Source organism: Pholcus phalangioides, unplaced genomic scaffold (genome assembly GCF_987345545.1).
Source record: "Pholcus phalangioides strain wild (caught in Gottingen) unplaced genomic scaffold, Ppha-v1.0 ptg000015l_1, whole genome shotgun sequence".
NCBI classification, from domain to species: domain Eukaryota; kingdom Metazoa; phylum Arthropoda; class Arachnida; order Araneae; family Pholcidae; genus Pholcus; species Pholcus phalangioides.
The window spans coordinates 86162579-86184518 of NW_028301608.1; the positions used below are offsets into that span (position 1 = coordinate 86162579).

Sequence of the window (21940 nt, forward strand, 5' to 3'; positions counted from 1 at the left end):
CCGCTGCTTTAGACTAAACATTTTGATGGAAAAAAAAGACAATAATTTTTCTTTTCGGATTTTTTGAATACGGTTAACTGTATTACTACTGATTCGTTAACATCAAATTCTTAGTCTTATATTAATTAAAATCTAAATTATAATATATTACTTTGATCATTTGAGTCGCACCACGGTCATTTTCTGCACACGAGGGCTAATTAGACCGGGACCTTCAATTTATTGCCGATTCCGAACGGCAGGCTTGTTTTTTTTTGTTTTTTTTTTATACTCATCGAGAGGTTGGTACGCTAACCCATCGATGGGGGACTCCCTGTGGTAGCAATTTTTTCTGCTGTCATGTCACCATTTCTGTTGTACCCCTGTGTCAGGAAAGTTTTCTGACAAGGACGAACCGGGTATCGAACTCGCGACACCTCTAAACATCGTTTGGTACTTTAGGCGAGTATCTTATCGACCGGGCTACCGCGCCCCAATTACAATATATTACTACAATTTTTCTTTCTCCCCCCACCATTTTACAAACTGCATATGAAGCTGAAATGAACATGAAACGCGAGTCAGACGCAGCGAAAAGAGTAGCGAAATTTTATTTATTTATTTTTCGGGAGTGAAATTTTATTCAGTGTAAATCCTGACGAGAATAAATCTTTATCGGCTTAAACGGATTTATTTTCCCTTTTCCTAAACGGATGATATCATGATCGATAAATCATCGATATTGATTCACATCGGGATTTGCTTTATTCTGATCACGAAAATCCCTCGAATCGAAGAAATAGTACACATATATTTTTACGGAATGAAGAGAAGAAAAAAAAATCGATAGTGAATGCATGAAGATTCGATATTTTAGCTGTTCGTAGATGTTTGGTGAATATTTTTTAGCTTACGAAGTAATAGAATTTGTTACTATTTCTTTTCCTATATGTACAGGAATCCCATTAAATTGGTTAGTTTAAAAATTCATAAAAATTAAAAGAATTTGTGTATTCGAATGCGATTTGGAAAAAGTTATTCTCACTAAAGGGAATATTTTTTGGTACAGAAAAAAAATTAGTTCAAAATTTTGTCGATGGAGAGCGCTGCACGAAAGCAAATCGCTGGAAATATGCGAATCAGAGTCCTGTAAAATAATGCAAGGCACACGATTAACAGCTAGTTTTTGAATTTTCATGTTACTGGCTCTTCATAACACATAAGGTTGTCTTCGTGATTTCGACATTGGTGGATAAAGCATTATTGGTGAAGTTGTTTTTACTTCGACCACGAATTGCCGACTTTACGAACGTTTCGGACACAGAATAGATTGAAGAAAGTTTCAGTTCCGATCACTAATGCCGGACGTGGTTACAGTGAGCTCTATCGACAAAAATTTGAACGAAATTATTTTCCGCGCCAAAAAAAATTCATCTTCGTTAGAATAACGTTTTCGCAAACCGCGAATTCAAATATACCAATTCCAATGAAGTTTTGAACTATTTACGAATTTATGGGACACCCTGTATGATGTAGTTGCGAAATTTTATTTTCTTACCAGTGAAAATTTAAACTAACCTTTTCGCCTTTGTAACCTCTGAGTCCCGGATCTCCCCGTGATCCTTTCTCTCCTGGAAATCCCCGTTCTCCTCTAGGTCCGGTAGCTCCCGGAAGTCCTGGAGATCCCTGTGGACCCGCTGGTCCTGGCCGTCCGAGATATGGAGCGAAAGGACCGTCTCCAGATGCACCATACATACCAGGTGTAAACGAGCCATCAAGCTGTCAAGTACAAAATCATTAAAGGAAAAAAAAGAAGTTAAGATATAAATCAAGATTTCTCTAAGAAAACTCTAAAATATACCACACATAAGACCAAAATGTGTTAAGAAGTCGCAAGATGTAAAAAATTAGTTAATTACTCTAATTTTTATCAGTTTTTGCTGAATAATTAGATTTTCATCTAATTTAAACAGGAAGTACTATTAAGTGAAAATACAATGCAGTCGAATCCCCTTATAACGGACTCCAAGAGACCGGAGAAATCGCTTCGTTATAAAGGCATTCCATTTTTTTTTTTTTTTTTTGCGTTGTTCGTATATAAACTTATCTGGGGGATTAGAAAAGTGTTCGTTAAAACGGGATTATCGTTATAACGGTATTCGTTAAAACGGGATTCGACTGTACTTCCACTGTGATACTAACGTCGAAAATGCTTCCTCTGTGAGTACTAGCGGATGCCGGTGGACCTGGTGGACCAGGGAGGCCACGAGGTCCTGGAGCTCCAGGAACTCCATCAACACCTGCGTCTCCTTTCGAGCCCTTTGGTCCCGTAGGTCCATGTATACCTGAAGCACCCTGAAATTGATGAATGTTAGTATTTTTCATGAAAACACTTCATGCATTTACGGCAATAGTAAAAAAAAAACATATGTTCCACGAAACCCTTTGTGCCAACAAGACGAGGGCCAGACACCCCTCGCCCCGATAGTAAGACGAAGACCACGGACCCTTATAACTCACGATATTCAACGCGTAATAATGTAAAACAATTGACTGTAAAACAGACTCCCGCAAACCTCTCCAAGTGCTCCTACGGGGGTCCGTGTACCCCCTGGTTAAGAGACACTGCAGTATAGTCATCCTAATTTAATTTTAAAAAATGCTGGTGATACCTTTTCGCCTTTTACTCCTGGGGGCCCGACAGGTCCTCTCTCTCCAGGTATTCCAGGTTCTCCCTGAAAGAAACAAATCGATTTTATTTCTGTGCTCGAAGCTTTACTCGTAACTCCCGATGCAATTTGAAATTCAAATTTTCATATTTTTTAACAAATTCTTCTACAGTTAAAATTGGGAAACAATTTGATTCAAAAATAGATTAGTTTTGATGACAATTTTATTATTTATCGAAAAATGTGATTGTTTCGGTTCGGAAATAGGTCAGCATTTTTTATCTTCGAGGAAATACAATAATAAATAGAAGTCTATAAGGATATAGCAAAAAATTACTACATCGTTAATTATTATCATCATTAATATCAAATTGATGGCTAATGTAACAAAGTTCATAATTTATTCCGTTGATTATGCATTGAACATTGAAGGACCGGACACATCCCGCTTCCCATCTCAAGATCGTTGATTATGCAGCAAAACTTAGTTGAATCAGTAAAATTTTGTTGTATTGGTGGTTATTACAGGTGACTTACTGGTTGTCCAGGCAGACCAGGTATCCCATCCCTTCCAGGTTCACCAGGAGGACCAGGTGGCATTTCTAGAGCGGACAGGTTACAGGAGCATTCTTTCTTGCTGTTTTCCATGTCGAAAACACCGGTGAACTTGTGATGATAAGAAAGATACAGTGAGAAAAAATGTTTATACAAACTTATATAATATTCTTCATTAACTTGCAAACGTGATTAATAATTTTTCCTTTCTATGAACGAGAGGAAAGAAACACAATTTTGGAAATTCCTTTCCCAAAACTAGAACGAATACTATTTATTAAAAATTTTCAATTTCTATAGTAATTGGATTTCTCACCTCTCCTTCACCGGATCCGAAATCGGCTAATGCGAATCTCTCCGCGTCTTCTTTCTTGCGCGGTCCAAATCTCACTTGCGATTCAAAAACGCACTCGCCCTAAATAATAATACAATTTGTAACCCAAAGTGCAATATTCATTATAAATTTTCCAATTAAATTACACCATGCGTGCTTGGATTAAACCGATATCTTACAATTCACCACTGACTCACCTTTTCACCTTTCTCGCCTCTGGGACCGGGGAAACCAGGATGTCCTCTTTCTCCTTTCGGACCTTTCAAAAATTCCAATTTCTGCATGAATACTTCATCGCCGTCACCTGATTTCCATAACTTTTCCTTAAAAAAAGAATAATAAGAATAAAACTAATGTAACGTAATGGCATCGTTTGAAGAATTTAAAAAAAGAAGGGAGATTCTCCTTAGAATAGTGGTTTTATATGCAAATATCTCTTTAGGAAAATGAATAAAACAGTGATGCATCCCATAATGCGTTTCAAGATTGCTGTACTTAAGTTAATACAATACGTACAAGAGAGGTTTTGTACCATTTCATTAGTCACTGCAGAAAACACAATCAAAACATAAGGTTTGGAAAAATACATTGCGGTCACATTGAAAGTATTTAAATTATTAACGATATTTGTGATAAGTACCTACCATTTGAATATTCATGTTGCAAAGAGTTGTGTAGTTATAAAAATGAAAATATTAATCATTTACACAGACACCATGTCCTCAAAAACCAAATTGGTAAGTTGTTGTCCTGTCTCGCCTGAGACCAACAAACACGTTCCACGTTTCCAAGTACATTATTTGTTCCGACTTCAAATATCTCAGCGAATATTGCATTTACAAACGTGGATTCTTTTTGTTGACTTCAGGAGCGACAACTTTCTAATTGGGTTTTTGAGCACAGAGTGTAGGTATAAAAAGTTAATTTTTATATTTTAATAACTATACAACCCCTTTCAACGTAAATGATGTATCTGAGTTCTACACATTATTTGGACATTTTTTTCTAATTGGAAGTATACCTTTTATATCAACGAATCATCAGTGAAATGCGACAAGAGAAATCAAGATGTCACACTGTATAGCTAATCAATGACATTGAAAGTCTTTTGACTGATTTTTTTATATCCTCATTTTTTATTCCTTTAAATTATGAATCAATTTCCTTCTTATATATTGGAATATTATACTAATTTTTATTATTTGTACCAAATTGAAAATCATGTAATATAAGAGTTTAATGAAAAATTTCATGCAAATTTCATGAGCTGCACATTTTCGATTGCCAATAATTTTAGCAAATCAGTATTCATGAGATACCATCATAGACATTTGGTTTTGTTCTATATCAAGCACCAATTATTTCTTTCTCACAGATATTCTATGCAATTTTTTCTTTTCTTTCGTCCTTATTTTTTTTGTTACGACGATAAATATGTAAAATTTAATTGTGTTATCAATGTTCATTGTGAATTTTGCATTGTGTCAACCCGTATGAGTCTATTTCCATAACGTGAAAAGTCAAGATAATTTATCATCTTTACTTCATCTACTTATGGGAAAACAGATGTCAAGAACACGAAACATGCAGTACTCTGACAACATAAATGCGTTCGGCCAATAATGCACATACACCCACACAACACGTTCTAAGTTCCGACATGTACCGATTCGTTAGAAATTCCAAAGAGGAATATGTACGAAGTGCGTGTACGGTTAAGTAGTAGTATTAATATGGGTCTATATTGACCCCCCTTGACTGATTTTCTTTTTCTTTTCATCTCGAATATTTGTTAGAAATGATATTAATAACAATGAAAACAAAAATCAGATTAAGATTGAATTATGAATGATAAATTAATTAATATCGAATACTTATTCGGATTTGATAAAGTTGTGGCTGCCGTCCATTATAAAGTAAATGAACAGAATCAAGTATAGTCAGCAATAATTGTAACAGAATAATCATAAAATAACCCATGTAAATAACATACCACTGGACTAATTCGTCGACTACCTTCATCAGTATATATGTGTAATTCCTCTCCAGTATCTCCTCTCTTTTCATTCAATCCTAAATCTATCAAAAATATATAAAACCAACGAAAAAAAAAAAAGAAGAAGAAAATGCGTGGTATTATAATTGATTATCATATACCCTCGTATAATGACATACACACAATCAGAATAATCTTCATCAATATTAATAAGTCGGTGACATCAATCACCTTTCGACGTGTGCTTGTTATTGAAATGCGTGTCAAATGTAGGCGGTAGTTCCTCTGGTAGATGGATATACCTACGTCCTCTACCCTACGATACAATAAACAAACCAAAACGATTATGAGTATAATAGAATCTATACATTTTTTAATGTCTAACAATTTATAATTACAAAAGGATAATTTTGAAGAAGAAAAAAAAATTATCCCTGTCTGTAAATTTTTAAAAGACTTATTAGGCTTAAAATAGGATTATTCATTTTACAAAGAAATTGCATTCAGACTGTTTGACTCATCGCTATTGATAGGCAAATTATGCCACGAGGATTAAGTTGATGATTCAAATTTTCTTAAGTACTTTTTTTCTTGTGAACATCCTTCATCTAAAACAAGTTTTCCTCTTAATATATATATTCTAACCTTTTTCCTTAGAAAATTTTTTGGAATATTTACTTTAAGCTGAAGAAAGAGAAAAGAAGCTCTATTAAAACTCACTTGAACCTCTTTTTCTTAAATAAAAGGATTATGTAAGGATAAGAAAGAAGAAGAAAGAAAATGTTCAGACACAAAAGAATTAAACGATGTAATAATAATAATTATTATTATTGTAAAAAACAAAAAACTTGAGAAAACTGAGCTTCATTTTAACGGGTTTTTGAACTGATCAAGTGATGATGTCCATGGAAAGATATTTTTTTATCCTTAAGATATTCGAGGAAGAAAAACATAGAACATGAAAAAAAAAAGAGATGTAGAAGAAAGATAAACGTTAAAAAAAAATCATGTAAAAAAAATTTATGTATGATGAGAGGAAGAATGCATAAGAAAACTTTTTTCGTGTCTAGAAGCTTCTTAATCTCTTTGGGGAAGGAAAATGCATTTCTTTGGGATGGTATAGGATCAGGGATTTTGGTCGGAGGATTTAGGTTAGAGGGAAAATGGGAAAGGGATTTTTAGGGTGGTGAGAGGGACAAAAAGAAAAAAGAGGGGACATTTTTCTACCCTAACGGTTTAGTCTTCGCCATATTAGAGGAAAAAAGGTGGGACCGTAGACAGCCCAGCTCTGTTTTACTTGCATCAATAATCGCACATCTCTTCCAGCAAATTTTTCGCTTGTGTGATCTCTTCGGATTTTCTTTTAGCTTCATGTAAAAACGAGACGGATATTTTTTTTTTTTTTTTTTGTTCTACAGTTTTTCTCGGGTTTAGGATTATACTTTAATTTTTTTTTCCTTTTGGACATGAATGATGAATTATGTATTAATAAAAAATCAAAAGATGAGACACAGACTCTCTAATGTCGTTGAACTTCCAGAACTTCTTCAACGTATGAATGGTGTTTTACCGACAGGTTATGAGTAGAGCCCGTGAGTTTTGGCACTAAAAATGGTCAAAATAGGCACTAATAAAAAGACATTTATAATAAATTAAGAAACGAAAAATAACTATGGGAGCTAAGATATTGAGGCTCCAAAAACTGAAAAAAAAAAAGGATTGGTATCACTTACTCCGCCTGCTGTTTTAATAATAGTTTAGTTTGGACAATAATGCAGTTCTCTCTCGTATAAATTGATTTCATGCCAAAAATAAAGTCTTAGTGGTCCAGAGTTATTCCAGGGACACTGTTATTAGGTACAGAGCCCGTAGAGAAAATGATCGTCGATCTCCTTTGAGCTAAGAAGAATTTTCGTTTATTTTTTATTTATAAGTGTGATCAGCACGTATTCCCAAGAGATCTTTACAATCTGTCCAGGGAATTTGTTAGTGTTGATAGACATCCATGCCCGAACCCAGACCTACACAGTCAGAAGCTAACTCCCTAACCACTGGACTGCCAAGCGGCAAAATGTTGTATTATTTGGAATATTCATCATGATTTTTATAGTTGAAACACAGCTATATCTTGTTTTATTTTTGGAAAAAAAAAAAAACCCTTTTTTTTATTTTTTCATTTGCATTATCCCATATGCAGGACTCCTTCAAGCACGGGGCCCGGAATGAGCACACCTGTTACACACCTCTGAGGGCGGCTCTGATAATTTTAATCGAGCACTGAATAGGAATCTAAAATAAATGGCCATAGTTGTTTCCAAAACATTTATGGTGTTAAAAAAAATGAAATCAGAACAACTTGAGCCTCAGGACCAGTTTTCCCGCGTGAGCTCGACAACACTGTTGACCTGTTGAGCATTCATCGGTAAGCTATGCACGTGCGATGCAGTCCAATGCGTGAATAAGAAATGTTATGGGAAGCTTGGGAGAAACACAAATCTTCTAATTTTTCCTCATATTTTCTTACTTATGGGCTGAGTTCGTCTGCAATAAAAACATTCATGTCTAACCCCACCCGGCCAAAGCAAAGGGTATGAACAGCAACACAAAGTTTTCTATCTCTCAGGCACCTATTAGCGTTCGAATGGGACTGGAAAGGGATGGGGTGGCTTCCCTATAGTAATTAATATTAACAGTTGGATATTTTAAAAAGAGCAATTCCATTCTTTTCGAAGTTCTCAAAGCTCAAAATATCCAATTTCTGCAGAATAAGTATTCAGAAATTCACGAATAAAGTAAAAACAATGTAATAATAGGTATTTATAGTAAGAAAAAGCGGAAAAGGTGTCTTTACAGAAAAAGTTTGAAAATAGGGAGAAAAAAGGCATTAATGGCATTTTGCCTGAACTAGGGTCTATATCGTGATATCTAAATTAGAAGAAAACCTCCATTTTTAACATTACACTTGGAGTAACAAAAAAATTTCATATGTGATATTTACGTTGATTAATTGGATGTTATTTGTATTCAGTTTCAGATAACATAATGAAACGATTGGTGCATAAATTCCAGAAGTTAGTTGAGATCGGATTTTTAATGTTATTTAAAATTTCTTTCGATTTGTTATTTGTAAATAAATCACCCAACATATTGTGTTTAATGTCATATTTCTTGGTTATATGTGATCGATTCTCCTCCACCACCTTCCTACATTTCTCTGGAAGCCACATAATGTCATCTTCCCAAAAAATTTTGTGGTTTGTGATTTGGTAATCAAATACCGTTCCCATTACCAGTCTTAGAGATTTCAACCATTCTTAAAAATTTGTTAACTTTTGATTGAAATGTTAAAAAATTTCTAAGAATGGTTGAAATATGTTGTTTATATCTTATCCTTTGAATGCTCCTCTAATCACTACCTCCTCTATGCAAGGTAGAGAAAATCTCTGCCCGTGCGGGACCATGCTTTTGTCACCCCCGACCATGATTTTTTGGTCGAAAAATCTTTTTTATATTATATTTGTGCCCTTTCAAATCGAATTTGATGCCCCCTTCTAGAGTAATGCCACTGGGATTAAGGACTCAATTTTTCAATTTTTTCGGGAAAGTTTCTTATGACATTTCGCTATCTGAGCACAGAATTATAACATTTCCTTCAATCACATAAAACATTATCTTCACACTAAGTGTAAAAAAATTAAGTTGAAACGATATTGGTTTTAAACAAAACTTTTTTTGATCACAAAAGGTTTAGAAAGTTATCATTATGTGCAGTAAAACCAAATTTTATCGATTCAAATACCGTATTTGGAAAATACTGAATGCGTTAAAATACGAGTAATTATCGCTTAAATAATTTATATCTGTTCCTAAAACCACCAAAACATGCTCTTAATCATAAAGAACTGTTAAACATAAAATAATATCAGCAAGAAATAAAAGTCCGAACTTCTTCAAGTCGAAACATATTACAGCAAGATAATGAAGCAAAGTTGCAGTGAATTACAATGTATCTCGCAAAAAAAGTTGAATATTTTGTCATTCGTAGGAGTAAAGTTATGCAAATTGGTCGATATCGACGAATGTGACGAATTCAAGTGAGATTTGTTGAAAAGAAAAAGGATATAAAACGAGAAATTTTTTCCCATCCGGAGAAAAATTCAATGGGTCAAATCCCAATAAATACGGGTCGTATAGTCACTCTAATTATGCAGCTTGACGAGACACGAAAGAAAATAACAGATATTGCTAATGTTGAAATTTTCTCATGCTTCAATTTTTGTAGATAATAAAAATGCTTATATTTGATTTTCTGCATTCAGGTATTATAATTCTTGTCATCAACGGTCTCAATTAAGTTAATTGGTCTTAATCAGGTGAGGAAATTGAATAACATGCATGAAGATCGCACACACACACAAAAAAAAAAAATTCTCTTAATCATCAATGCAATCAAGATAACTACCACGAACCTCTTTATGAATATTTCTATTTTAACAATCATATTACTCTCACTGCCCAAAAAAAAGAAAAGATTTTAATACTAATATTATCATATTACTTAATGATATTCATTAGAAAATATTTATATAAATACACGAATAAAAAAAATTAAAATGAAAGACGTCACGGTGGAGTCAAATACTGCAGGGAGGAAAAAATTCAATAAGTCCATCCATGTAACACATACGGTATATATATATATAAGCAAGAAACGTGAGAAGAGCTCTCGTAAAAGCAAAAACATTTCTCTCATCATTAGCGATAGACGGGGAAAAAAAAGAAGATTGTGAGCAAAATAAAACATTAACTAGTCAATAATAAAAGACTATAGAAATAAATAAAATGGAAGTTCTTTATTTGGTGCTTCATCAGCAGTTTTCTTAGCTCTTGTTTCGTCACGAGTATATCGATATCGAAAAAAACAAATAACGATCGATTGTTAAATAACGACGAGACTAAAAATATATATAAGAAAGAAAAAAAAAACTTTGAAATTTCTGAAAACCTGAGATCGAATTTTTATTTTGGAAAATTAGTTTTTTTAAAACAAAACTTTTATATTCAAAAAATTCATTTTTGAACAAAAAAGAATGTTAACTTTTAAGGATAATATTTCTATTAGAAGTTTAAATATTATTAAAGTTCTTTTTATGAATAAAAACATATTTCAGTCAAAAATAATTATTCAACATAATTATAAATAATTTTTATGACAAAAAATAACAGAAAAATATTGACATAAATGCTCAAAACTAATTTTGAAATGCAATACAGTCAGTTGATATTTGAATATAATATGGTAAGATGATTAGTATACAGTCTGTTTCACTAAGAACGGAATTTATCTGTAATAGTTGAATTCTCCGGATATCATTATTGGGGGAAATACAAAAATTAAAATTTGTGTACGCCTCCTCCCTCAATCTAAAAACACCAATTAATAAGTTTTGCGTCTTTCGCTATGAAAATCGGAGAAATTTACCCAATAAAATTTGGTCCAAAAATTCGTCTATTTAAAAAATTATAAAAAATATGCAGGTCTTACTCGAAATATCAGACCTTTACTGTAATTTAATGCTAAACCGGTATTAAACAAATTCCAGGTGAGTATGAATTTGCTAAAAATTATCTGATATTATGTGGCAACAAACCGAATTTTTCAAAATTTAAATTACTATGGTTGATGTATGTTCATAACTATCATAGATACGTTTATAAATAGTCATAAATTACCTGTTTTTTAAAAACTCCTTGATATTACTACTGAATTCCAATATTTGGCAACAAAATAAATTGTTCAAAATTTATATCACTATAGGTAATGTCTCTGCATAAGAAGTATAGAAATTAAAAATGAAATTCTCATGAAAAAAAACTATCGTAAATATTGAATGCATAAAACTGTCATTATATTAAATAATATGCAAACAGCCTATTCCTACGACAAGGTTTTTAAATTTTTATGAATTTTTAAACGCTCTATCACACCCGTACACATATTACACCTAAATCTATAATAGTTTAAAAGTAAAATTCACGATAATTGAAATATTAATCTTCTTGCACATAATCACGCGACTTTTCCTTTTCATTTGCGAAACATTTTTGTTGACGGAAGAAATAGGATATCATTGGCTCATTCTAGAGAGAGAGAGAGAGAGAGATGTATAGTAGAGTCAGATATCCAGAAGCATACGCGAAAAAGCGAAATAGTATATCCAATTCCTTTGGGAGAATTACATCCGCAGTCCCATGGGATTAAGTTAATCAAGCTGTTGGCCATCACATCGGCCGCTAATGGCGATTTTTCTTTCCTCCTCTCCCCATGATTATTCGATGTCTCTTACAGACCTTGCCACCCACCCCGGCTTTGTTTCGTATAAGACGGATGATACACGGCTACAAAGTCTTACTAACGATTTCTCTCCCACTGTCCATAATCGGGGCTAACTCTGAGAGAGTTTCCTGCACAAAATCAGATTTATCCAAGCCAAGGGGTAGTAGTTTTATCCTATCTCCTCCCTCCCTGTGCTTTTTTTCCTCCAACCCAAGCAAGTGTCCCTTCGCTAGGGATTTCGAGCGGCTATTTTCGCCAATGGACGGTTGCTGGATTGCCTGCTTAAAGCTTATTCTAAGGCTGGGGAAAAATGTTTTTTTTCATCTTTTTTTTTTTTTTTACGGGAGAGGTAAAACGTTATCCATCCCTTCTCTAATGTCTTGCGATTTTCCCCTCTAACTCTCTCTCTCTATTTCGACTTGTGTATGGTATATCATCTCTGGACAAAAAGAAAACCCTGGGAGAGAGAAACAAAGAGACTTCTCTTGCAAAGAGCTAAAGAGAGTGAGTGAGTGAATGAGTGAGTGGCGAGCGAATAAATAGCCATGATCGAAGTGGCCGTTCGGCTGTGAAGGGAACTCCAGAATTTAAGCGTCTTCACAAGTGAAGTTCTCTTTGCTTAAATCCCGAAACCGTTATTCACGGGAGTTTGTGGTGATGATGATGATTGTTTCATTTTGTTTTCAAACAAAATGGTTGCCATATTTGGCGGGATTTCAGTGTTTAAAGAAATGCTTCTTGGAAAAGTGTGTTCTATGGATTTTAAGTAAAGAGTACGGCGTATTTGCTGATTTTTTTAATTCTGCTTGATGGTTATCAGTTCGGTCTTGATTCGATAAAAAAAATGACAGAATACAAGTAAAAGTACTAACTACTTAAGTACTAATACAAAGCTTACAGCCATGGCCCCGACATCCTGGAGTGGGGCCCCTAGGATGGGACCTTTGGCGGGCCCCCAGACCAGACTTTTCACGGGCCCCTTTATAGTGAATTTATGGCATGGAAAAAAAAATGATGAGAATCATCCCGGGCCCTGTCAGTCTCCCCCATGTGGGGGTCATGCTTACAACAGTTGAAGTGCTCAAAAGGCTTACTTTTGTGATTTATAGAAGTACAGATTTATGAATCTATTTTTTGTCACTCAAAAAGTTTCTGATTAAACTTATCCAGAGTTTATTTCGTTCAAATCGCATTGTACTCTTCAGCTGCTCTGCCATATTCTAAACTGTAATCAGTGTCATGGTCACTGAGAAATATTTCCTAATTTACTTTGCATTTCCTTCAAAAATTTCTTCATTTGATAGCCAAAATGGCCTTTCATCATCGCATTTCCTCTTTATAGGGAGAGTAGTTGGTTCTGAACAAACTTTTGAGAAACATTATGAAAATTATGTGAAAATGTGCATTAGTTGCTAAACATCCAATACCCTTATTCAATAAATGCATTTGTCATCAAAATGCCATGATCTTTCAACAACACTATTAAAAAATAAAAATCTTTTGTTAAGGCTCTTATTTTATTTAATTTTTATTTTACTTAGGAAATGAAGTTCATGAGCGTAGGTTGAGATGACGAATCCACTTCATTAGGAGTAGGGTCAGTTGGACCTCACGCATGAGCTGCTGGGTTAATGTAAGAATGACGAAGTGCTCGTAATTTAACACAGTAAATTACGTAACATTAAAGAAAATTTACGTTTTAAGTTACATATTACATTTTAAAGTAACATTCTTTTCATTTCACATAATTTAAAAATCTCTTTTTCCCCGTGTTACTTAAATGTAATGTTGGGAAATCGTAAAGTTGTGTTCCTCAATTATAAGATTCAATGTTCAATTGAAATTTCATCCGTACACCCAGTAAATTTAGAAACGAAGAACGCACAAAGCAGACGTGACTATTCCTGTAACGATGTACCTTTAATCGATGTGATGATGATGGCTACATGCGAGTTTAGCAAGACTATTACCAACTGAAGGGATAATATAAAATAAAATCTCAAATAAAATCTTAACTTAGAATCTCAGCTCCCCTCCCAAATACTGCAGCAGGGCCACTAAGCCAAGATCTTTGATGAGTTCTCTCATGGGAGTCTTTAAAGGAAGTTTAGAGGATAAAAAACACACACACACAAAAATTAATAGGAAGAGATGTGTAAAGCTCATCCCAACATTAATATATGTATAAAAGTTCTCTTTTTTCGAAAAATTAATAAGATTCATCCAATTTCCTTTGACCTCGATTCGACACAGCGTCCAGCATGTGAAGGTCATGGATGTTATTCGTATAGGTGTGGAAAAATTTTGGTACTTATTAATACAATTGTTCCCAAACTGTTTAGGGAGCACCAATAACCATCACCTCCCATCTTGGCCACACAATATAATTTATTTTAAAACTCTATTTATTGTAAAGCATTTCTATACTATTATTTTGAAATCTGCGGCAGGCCGGATAGAACCTCTAAGCGGGACGTAGTTTGCCCATCGTTGCTGTACATCTTGGATGAAGGAAACCATTGAACGAATCTAACTGCCGTTTTAATAACTAAAACGAAAGCGAAGGGTTCAAGTTATTAACGAAATCTTAAATGATTAGGTATGGGTAGAAGAAATAGATAAATTTCGTGAAAAAATTCCAAATCAGAAATTTCGCATTTATTCACAAAAATGGAACAATGAAAATTTTCAGCTTAAGAATTCCGCATTCATTAGCAAAAATATTTCTCAAATCAAGTATTTTGCATTCATCTGCAAAACAATCAAAATCAAAAACTTTCTATTCATTCTCATAAACAAATTTTCAAACTAAAACTTTTTCATTCATTTGCAAAAACGAACTAAACTAAGAGGCCAAGTATTTAAGTACCGTACTGTTCTTTAGTTGAAAGTTCTAGAATTCAAGTACTCGGGAAAACAACCTATTACAATCTATTTCCAATTCAAAAAGTGTAAGTTATCAAAATTTTTTAATTATTAAAAATTAATCAAATTAAATTGAATCAAAATTATCAAAAAAAAACGGGAAAAGTTGTAAAGAAATCAAATTTTCACATTTATTCATCAAAAACGGCAAATTACGCATTTACCGCATTTATTTCGAAGTACGAGAATTACGTATCTTTAGATATGGGTATTTCTTTTTTCTTACTATCGTCCGTTTTGTTGACTGCACATTCAAAATAATTTGATTTTGCTTTTTAATATAAATCCAAAATTTTCCGCCTATATATTATTCATATTTGGTGTATATTGGCGGAGAAACGGATGAAATACGACATCGAAGCGGCAACCTCTTCTCAGGCTCAGCTTCCTGGATAAAGTAGCAAGGAAAAATGATCCTCAAACTCTACGTAACATTTCTCTCGAACTTCGCTTCGTTTTTGTTTTTATCCTGAGATTTACAGAGAATAAATAAATAAAAGTAAGAAAAAAATGGCAGGAAAATATATATATAAATAAATAAAATGGAATAAATAGAGAAGGACGCCCCAAAAAAATAGAGAGAGAAGGTCTTAGACAGAATCGCTAAAAGAAAAATCCTTTCCATTCCACTAATCTGCCGCAACATTACTCAGTTTGGAAAATGTTCTCTTAGATCCTCTTCCGTGGCAACACTTGTGAGGATGTAGAAGACGCGGAGCAAGAAAAAGTAAAACTTCGCCAGGGAATTACTAGGTATAGCTATTAGTATCGGCTTTAGAACCCACCATGTTATAAACAAAGACAATTTACTTCGAATGTTTATTTCTCTTACTCTAAACATTTGTCAGTTGTTCTCGGAACGGAACACTGGATAGAAAAAGAAACAATACATTTACTAAATGCCTTACATTTCATTTTTTGATGCTTTTAATTCAATAACTGTTTTTACGGCAACCCCCCCCCCCCCAATTACGTGAAAAAATTGTGGCTGTGAAGGAATTTAAATTTTTTGCCAAGTCGGGTTATGAATTGCGGAGCGCATTCCTGTATTATATTATAAACCGCTTTTAGATCATTTTCTTCCAATATTTAATGATTGAACATGATGAAAATCTTGAAATGAATGTTTCTTTTGCTCACAATTACTAATTCTCTAAAACTAGAAGCAACTCGCTATAAACCCATAGTTTTACATATTTAACAATTGTAAATTCCAAATCACTCTTTAGCCTATAGAGAGATTTTCGTTATAAGCCTTACCATGAATGAATGAACGCCAGGGTCTCTGCCACCGGGCTTATCCCGTTGCCGAGATCTCTTCCAGCCCAGCTTCGTGGCAGAGTCTGGAACAAAGTGAGTGTGTACACCTAACAGTCTGAGTGTGTAGCTAGTGTGGTGTATGATATTTCAGTGCTGCCATCTATACTTCAAATTGTGAGTGAAGTGTAATGATTGAATATTTGTAACGTTGTAGGCCTGTTGCTCTCTGTGGCGAGACTTTTTAACGGGGAGATCGGCTCGCATTCGCGCCTTGAAGTTGGGAACCACAGAAATATAAGCCTTGCCAGTAATGTCCAACTTTTATTGTAATTTTATTGCTGTGACAGGTGTTAATACATACAGTATGTCCTATGAATTCGTAAATAGTTCGAAAATTTATAAAAAAATTGAAGGAAAATGGGTATATTTACAAATGCAAATACAAAGGCCGCAACTGGCAAAATGCATGCCCAACAAGGTGACAGAAAGAAGATTCCGTAAAAATATGGTTGTCAAATATACAACCAAAATACAGCAACCCAATATAATGCCACGGCGAATGCCACGAAAGAAAAGAAAAAAAGAATGTGATTTGCGAAAAAGTTATTCGCACGAAGGGATTTTTTTTTTGATGAAGAAAACTAATTAAGTTTAAATTCTCATCGATAGAGGAAGCTGCCAGAAAGTGAATCATTGGAAGTATGCAAATCAAAGTCCTATAAAATTCGAAATGCACAATTAAAAGCTCATTTCTCTGAATTTTCTGGTTACTGGCGCTTGCATGAGGTTTTTGAGGTTTACATAGTGATGTTGACATTGGTGGATAAAACAGTTGTTTTACCTCAGCCTAGAACTGCCGGCTGAAGTTTTATGAACGTTTCGGACAAAGAAGAGATGGAAGAAATGTTCGGGTCCAACCAGTGCTGCCAGACGTTCCTGCAGCATCCTCTATCGACAAAAATTTAAACCAAACTTTCTTTCCTGCAAAAAAAAAAAAAGAATCCCCCCTTCGTGAAAATAATTTTTTTTTTCAAATCGCTTATACAAATATGCAAATTTCTTCAATTATTATTAACTTTTTCGCAATTTAAGAATTCACGTGCCACCCCGTATTTACATAGCAGTGCAATTTCACTGTGAAAAACCAAAATTTTAGTTAATATAGAAAATTATTTGTCCTATGACAAACTGTATGGTTGTTCCTTTTTTATGATATTACGTACAACCATTCTCACCATAAATATATTATATCTAAATGTTATTTACTGCGGTAGCGATTGCTATATAGAAACACACGAGAGCGGTCAGAAGCTTACAGGAATTCCTCTCTTGAAACTGAAATATAGAAACACACGCAATGTCACTCTCTGCTGTTCATACGAAGTACGAAAGCCTGGAGAAGAAGATGAACAGTTCGGAAAGAAAATTCACATACCTCTCTCACTTTCCGGGCGATTGCTCTACCATTGAGCGACAGGGGAAAAAATATTCTCTTTCCTTAGAAAATACGTAACTAGATGCTATATTCACACATTGAATGAAAAAATATTTTTATTCTATCAGTACACATGTTTTTATTTTTTTAATACATTTTTCTTTTAATCTCGTCTTGATGTTTCCTATACGTAAATACTCTTTTATTGGATATTAGAATTATACACGCATTTTTATAAAATTTGAATATGATGTGGACTGATAACGATATGAAAAAAAAAATTTCAGTCATTTTTTACATAACGTTTTCCTTAATTATTCTATAATCAATGGGATTTATTGTGTTTCGTGTAAGATGAATCAGTTTTCTTAAACATAAGTCTTTTTTGAAAAATTTCGTGAAAATACAACAAATTCTAACCGAGTATGACTGACTGACTGACTGACTCCTCCTCCTCCATACCAGATCATGTCGCCACCCTGTCTCAATGAAGAGATTTTAATTGGTGGTTGAAAAAGACCTAAGCCATGCTGGAAGCTGTGCATGTATGTATTGTGAACCTAACGTGAAGTTAGGTTCCCTCCTCCTAGGAGGGATTTACAAACAAGGTCTCGTGACCTTTGAAGACCGGAAACATCCCGCTTCCCATCTCGAAGAGATATCAAAGCGCTCCCGAAGGATGGGTGTATCCGGAAAGTTTTATTAAAATCAAGAAATAGTCACCTCAGACAAAGGTAACAAAATATAAAATAAATATATTGATACAATCATCTTAAACATCAGCAATCGTCAATCTGGAATCGTATAACGGATAAATAAATATATAAATAATATAAGCCAATATGGGCAATCAAAATTCTGTGGTGTTTGGTCAGAACATGATAAATCCAAAATCACATTTTTTAGATATAAGCAATTTCATTGTCATTTAAAAATCAAAAATAAAGCCTATACACAAATACATATGAAAATATCATGCAACAGAATGTTGCTTAGCCGTACGCACGTATTTGTGCATTATTATCTCACTTCTAATTAGTGAGACCACTCGCCACTGTGGTGGTCGAGTGGTTATAGTGCCGGACTCGTGATGCGAGGATCCGGGTTCGAACCCCCACAGTGGTGGTCGGCTGAAGTTGGTTTTCTGTGGTTCCCAACTTCAAGGCGCAAATGCGAGCCGATCTCCCCGTTAAAAAGTCTCGCCACAGAGAGCAACAGTCCTACAACGGTAAATCATTCAACCATAACACTTCACTCATAGTTAGTAAAACTGGGTGCAGATGACAGCACTACACATAACAAGCATTACACAGAAAACAAAACTTTACGTCAGGTTGCACTACACGTACACGCACATTCCCGCATGTAACGATTCGTTGGGGGGTTCCGCGTGGGGGGAGGGGTTTGGTGTAGCAGTAGTAGGTAGGGGCTCGGGGATCCATGATGCAGCCACCTCGTTGGGCAATTTGCCTGTTGTGGCGTTGTATTTGTATTTGTATTATAATGAGCTAGACTTACTTTTAGATCACAATGACATTTTTTGGAGATATCATGTTCTGACCAAACACCACAAAATTATTAACATGATTAAATCGAGTAAATCACACTTGATACGTCCTTGTCGTCGATGACCTAATTTGTCCCTACAGGTGAACGTGCTTAGACCCTCTTATTCACCGGCCATTTCTGTTGACGCCGACGTGGTTGAAGATCATATTTCTTCTTCAGATCAATCACTGGGGCTCTTGCCGGTTTGAACTCGTCATCGCTCCCACCGCTCAGATGCGCACTGCCAGTCTTCTTAGTATGTGTGCGGTGTAGGTTCTTATCGAGGAACAATATAATCCGTAGCACCCGAGTAAGGTACATAGGGCTCTTCAAATCTCTCCTTTTGAAACACAGTCGACCGTTCTCGGGGATAGCACCAAAATGAAGTTTTGTCGTATACGGACAAGATATCCGGTAATGCCATAAAGATCCAATCTCACCACAAGTATATTGGCGTTGTCCGACTTCTTGAGACGTACTAGATATGTCGGCAATGGGCCGTGCTCAGTTATCATATAATCACTTTCTCTCTAGACCAAATGGTAATATTCCAACAAACGCATTTCTGTACTTTGTAGGCATCTTTATGGGCATTCTTGTTCCCATAGAAGTTGCCACTTTTGAAACAGGTCACTTTTTAGCACCTGTTTAATGTGACAGCAAGAGTTGCTCTTCCGTTGGGAGATTAAGAGTTGCTCACGAATTGCATTAATACTAGACGCGCAGTCAGTATATATCATGGTCTGCTGATTTTGCTTAATCGCCCATTCCACGGCAGCTAGTGTGGCCAGAACCTTCGCCTGGAAGATGCTGTTTCCTTGCCGCAACTGTTGACTCCAAGCCTCTTCAACAAATCCATCTGCATTCGCTACTGCGTTTGCACAGGCTCTAGCTGTCTCTGTTTTTGAGCCGTCCCTGAATATGCTGATAGTTTCATCTGATGGGCATTGTTTTCCCCACCAGACAGAGGAACTTGATCTTGAAACAAGTCCACACTGGGATGACGAAGCCAACTCTTATTGTTCACTCCGTAGTCATCCGGTCTTGTGGAAATTCCGTCCACCCAAACCTCTCTATCCAACTGCAGGATTGCAGATCGACGAGCGTCATATTCAACGTACAAGCTGAGAGGAGGGTTACCCGAGCAGTATATAAGACATCATTTGGCCGTAGTTCTGTATGCGCTAGTCACATACAACAAGAACGAACGTTGGGCATCATCTATTAATTTACTCAGTCTCTGTGTTGCCGCTGCGGTGGTCGAGTGGTCATAGTCACGGACTCGCATCGCGAGGTCCTGGGTTCGAACCCGACCGTCGCCACAGTGGTGGTCGGCTGAAGTTGGTTTTCTGTGGTTCCCAACTTCAAGGCGCGAATGCGAGCCGATCTCCCCTTTAAAAAGTCTCGCCACAGAGAGCAACGGACCTACAAACAGCACAAATTCAATCATACACATCACTCACTTCACTTCTGAAATATAGATGGCGGTACTGAAAAATCAAATACAACACTACATACGCATTCAGACTGTTAGGTACACACACAGTTACACTTCCGGCACAATTCACTAGGTAGTAAATCGCCCATAGATGGTGATAGACCTGAGTTGTGCTCGGTTTGAAAGAAAGAAAGTCTCTGTATTGGGTTTTTATACCCTATGGCGTTTGCGTATGAAATTTGTCGTTGTATAACTGATCTGTACAAAATGTTTCTAAATTTTAGGCGTATACCCCACTTTGGGACTGCTATTCATCTCAATTTCTGCATGGCATCTTGAACACTACAGATGCCTAGGACTGACAGCAGTCATAATTATATTCAAGAATGTCAGAGGAAAAAGTTATAATGAAGACATAATACTCACTATTTCTGCATTGCAGTTACAGCAATTGCAATATCACATGGATTTGTTACGTTACACACTTGCGCAACGATACGGTTTGCAGAAAAGTTATTCTCATGAAAAAGAATTTTTTTCTACAGAAACTAAATTAAAGTTTAAATTTTGATTGATAGAGGACGCTGCATGAAAACGAATCAGGATTGATTGGACCTAAACCTTTCTTCAATATATTCTGTGTTCGAAACTTTCGTAAAGCTTCAGTCAGCGATTCGTAGCTGAGGTAAAACAACTTCATCAATAGTGATTTATCGACCAGTGGCAACAATACAAGGGAAAACCTTATGTAAGTTTCCAGCAACAGGAAAATTCAGAAATAAACTGTTAATCGTACACAATGCATTTTACCGGACTCTGATTTGCATATTTGCAATGATTTGCTTTCGTGCAGGCCCCTCTATCAACAAAAAATTGTCCTTTTTTTTCCTGTATAAGCAAATACTCCCTCCACCTTCATGAGAATAGCTTTTTCGCAAACAGCTTTCAAATATACGAATTCCTTCAGTTTTTATGAATATATCTAAACTATTTACGAATTTATGGGACACACTGTATTTGGAAACAAAATCAATTTTTTAAATTTAAAATTACCATAGGCGATGTATCTGCATGAGAAGCATAGAAATTACATTTAACTCTGTAAAGTCCAGCTCTGTAATTTTTTCTTTATTCATCGAATGAATTTTTTAAATGATATTGGAATTTCCACATACCTTAATTTTATTAAACTAATATGTATTGATTGTACTTTTCATACGCTCCGTAGAATATCATTACCGTGATTTTTCATCTCAAGAGGGTCGAGAAGACAGTGATCGTGACTATATTCGACGGCGTTTTTAAAAGCGATGTTCGATGTTTCCCAGAACATTCCAGACAGTCAGATAATTGATCCGCAATTAAGGCAATTAAATTTCGCTTAAAATATCTGTCTAACCCTCCGGAAAAGGAGCTAGTTTCCACCGAAGTCTTTGGACAAGGCTTAATTAGTTTCCTGCTTTT

General features: G+C 35.1%; 1 protein-coding gene across 1 annotated transcript in view; it reads right to left on the reverse strand.

Moving 5' to 3' along the window:
• Positions 1-21940, reverse strand: part of LOC149076932 (uncharacterized) — a 90949-nt gene that overhangs the window by 38646 nt on the left and 30363 nt on the right. Inside the window, exons 2-9 of the mRNA XM_089244655.1 lie at positions 5765-5849; positions 5531-5616; positions 3735-3860; positions 3520-3618; positions 3186-3314; positions 2652-2714; positions 2182-2334; positions 1558-1758 (exon numbers count right to left, since the gene is read on the reverse strand). Coding sequence (XP_089100781.1) covers positions 1558-1758; positions 2182-2334; positions 2652-2714; positions 3186-3314; positions 3520-3618; positions 3735-3860; positions 5531-5616; positions 5765-5849 — 942 coding nt within the window. The remainder of the gene's footprint in view (positions 1-1557; positions 1759-2181; positions 2335-2651; positions 2715-3185; positions 3315-3519; positions 3619-3734; positions 3861-5530; positions 5617-5764; positions 5850-21940) is intronic.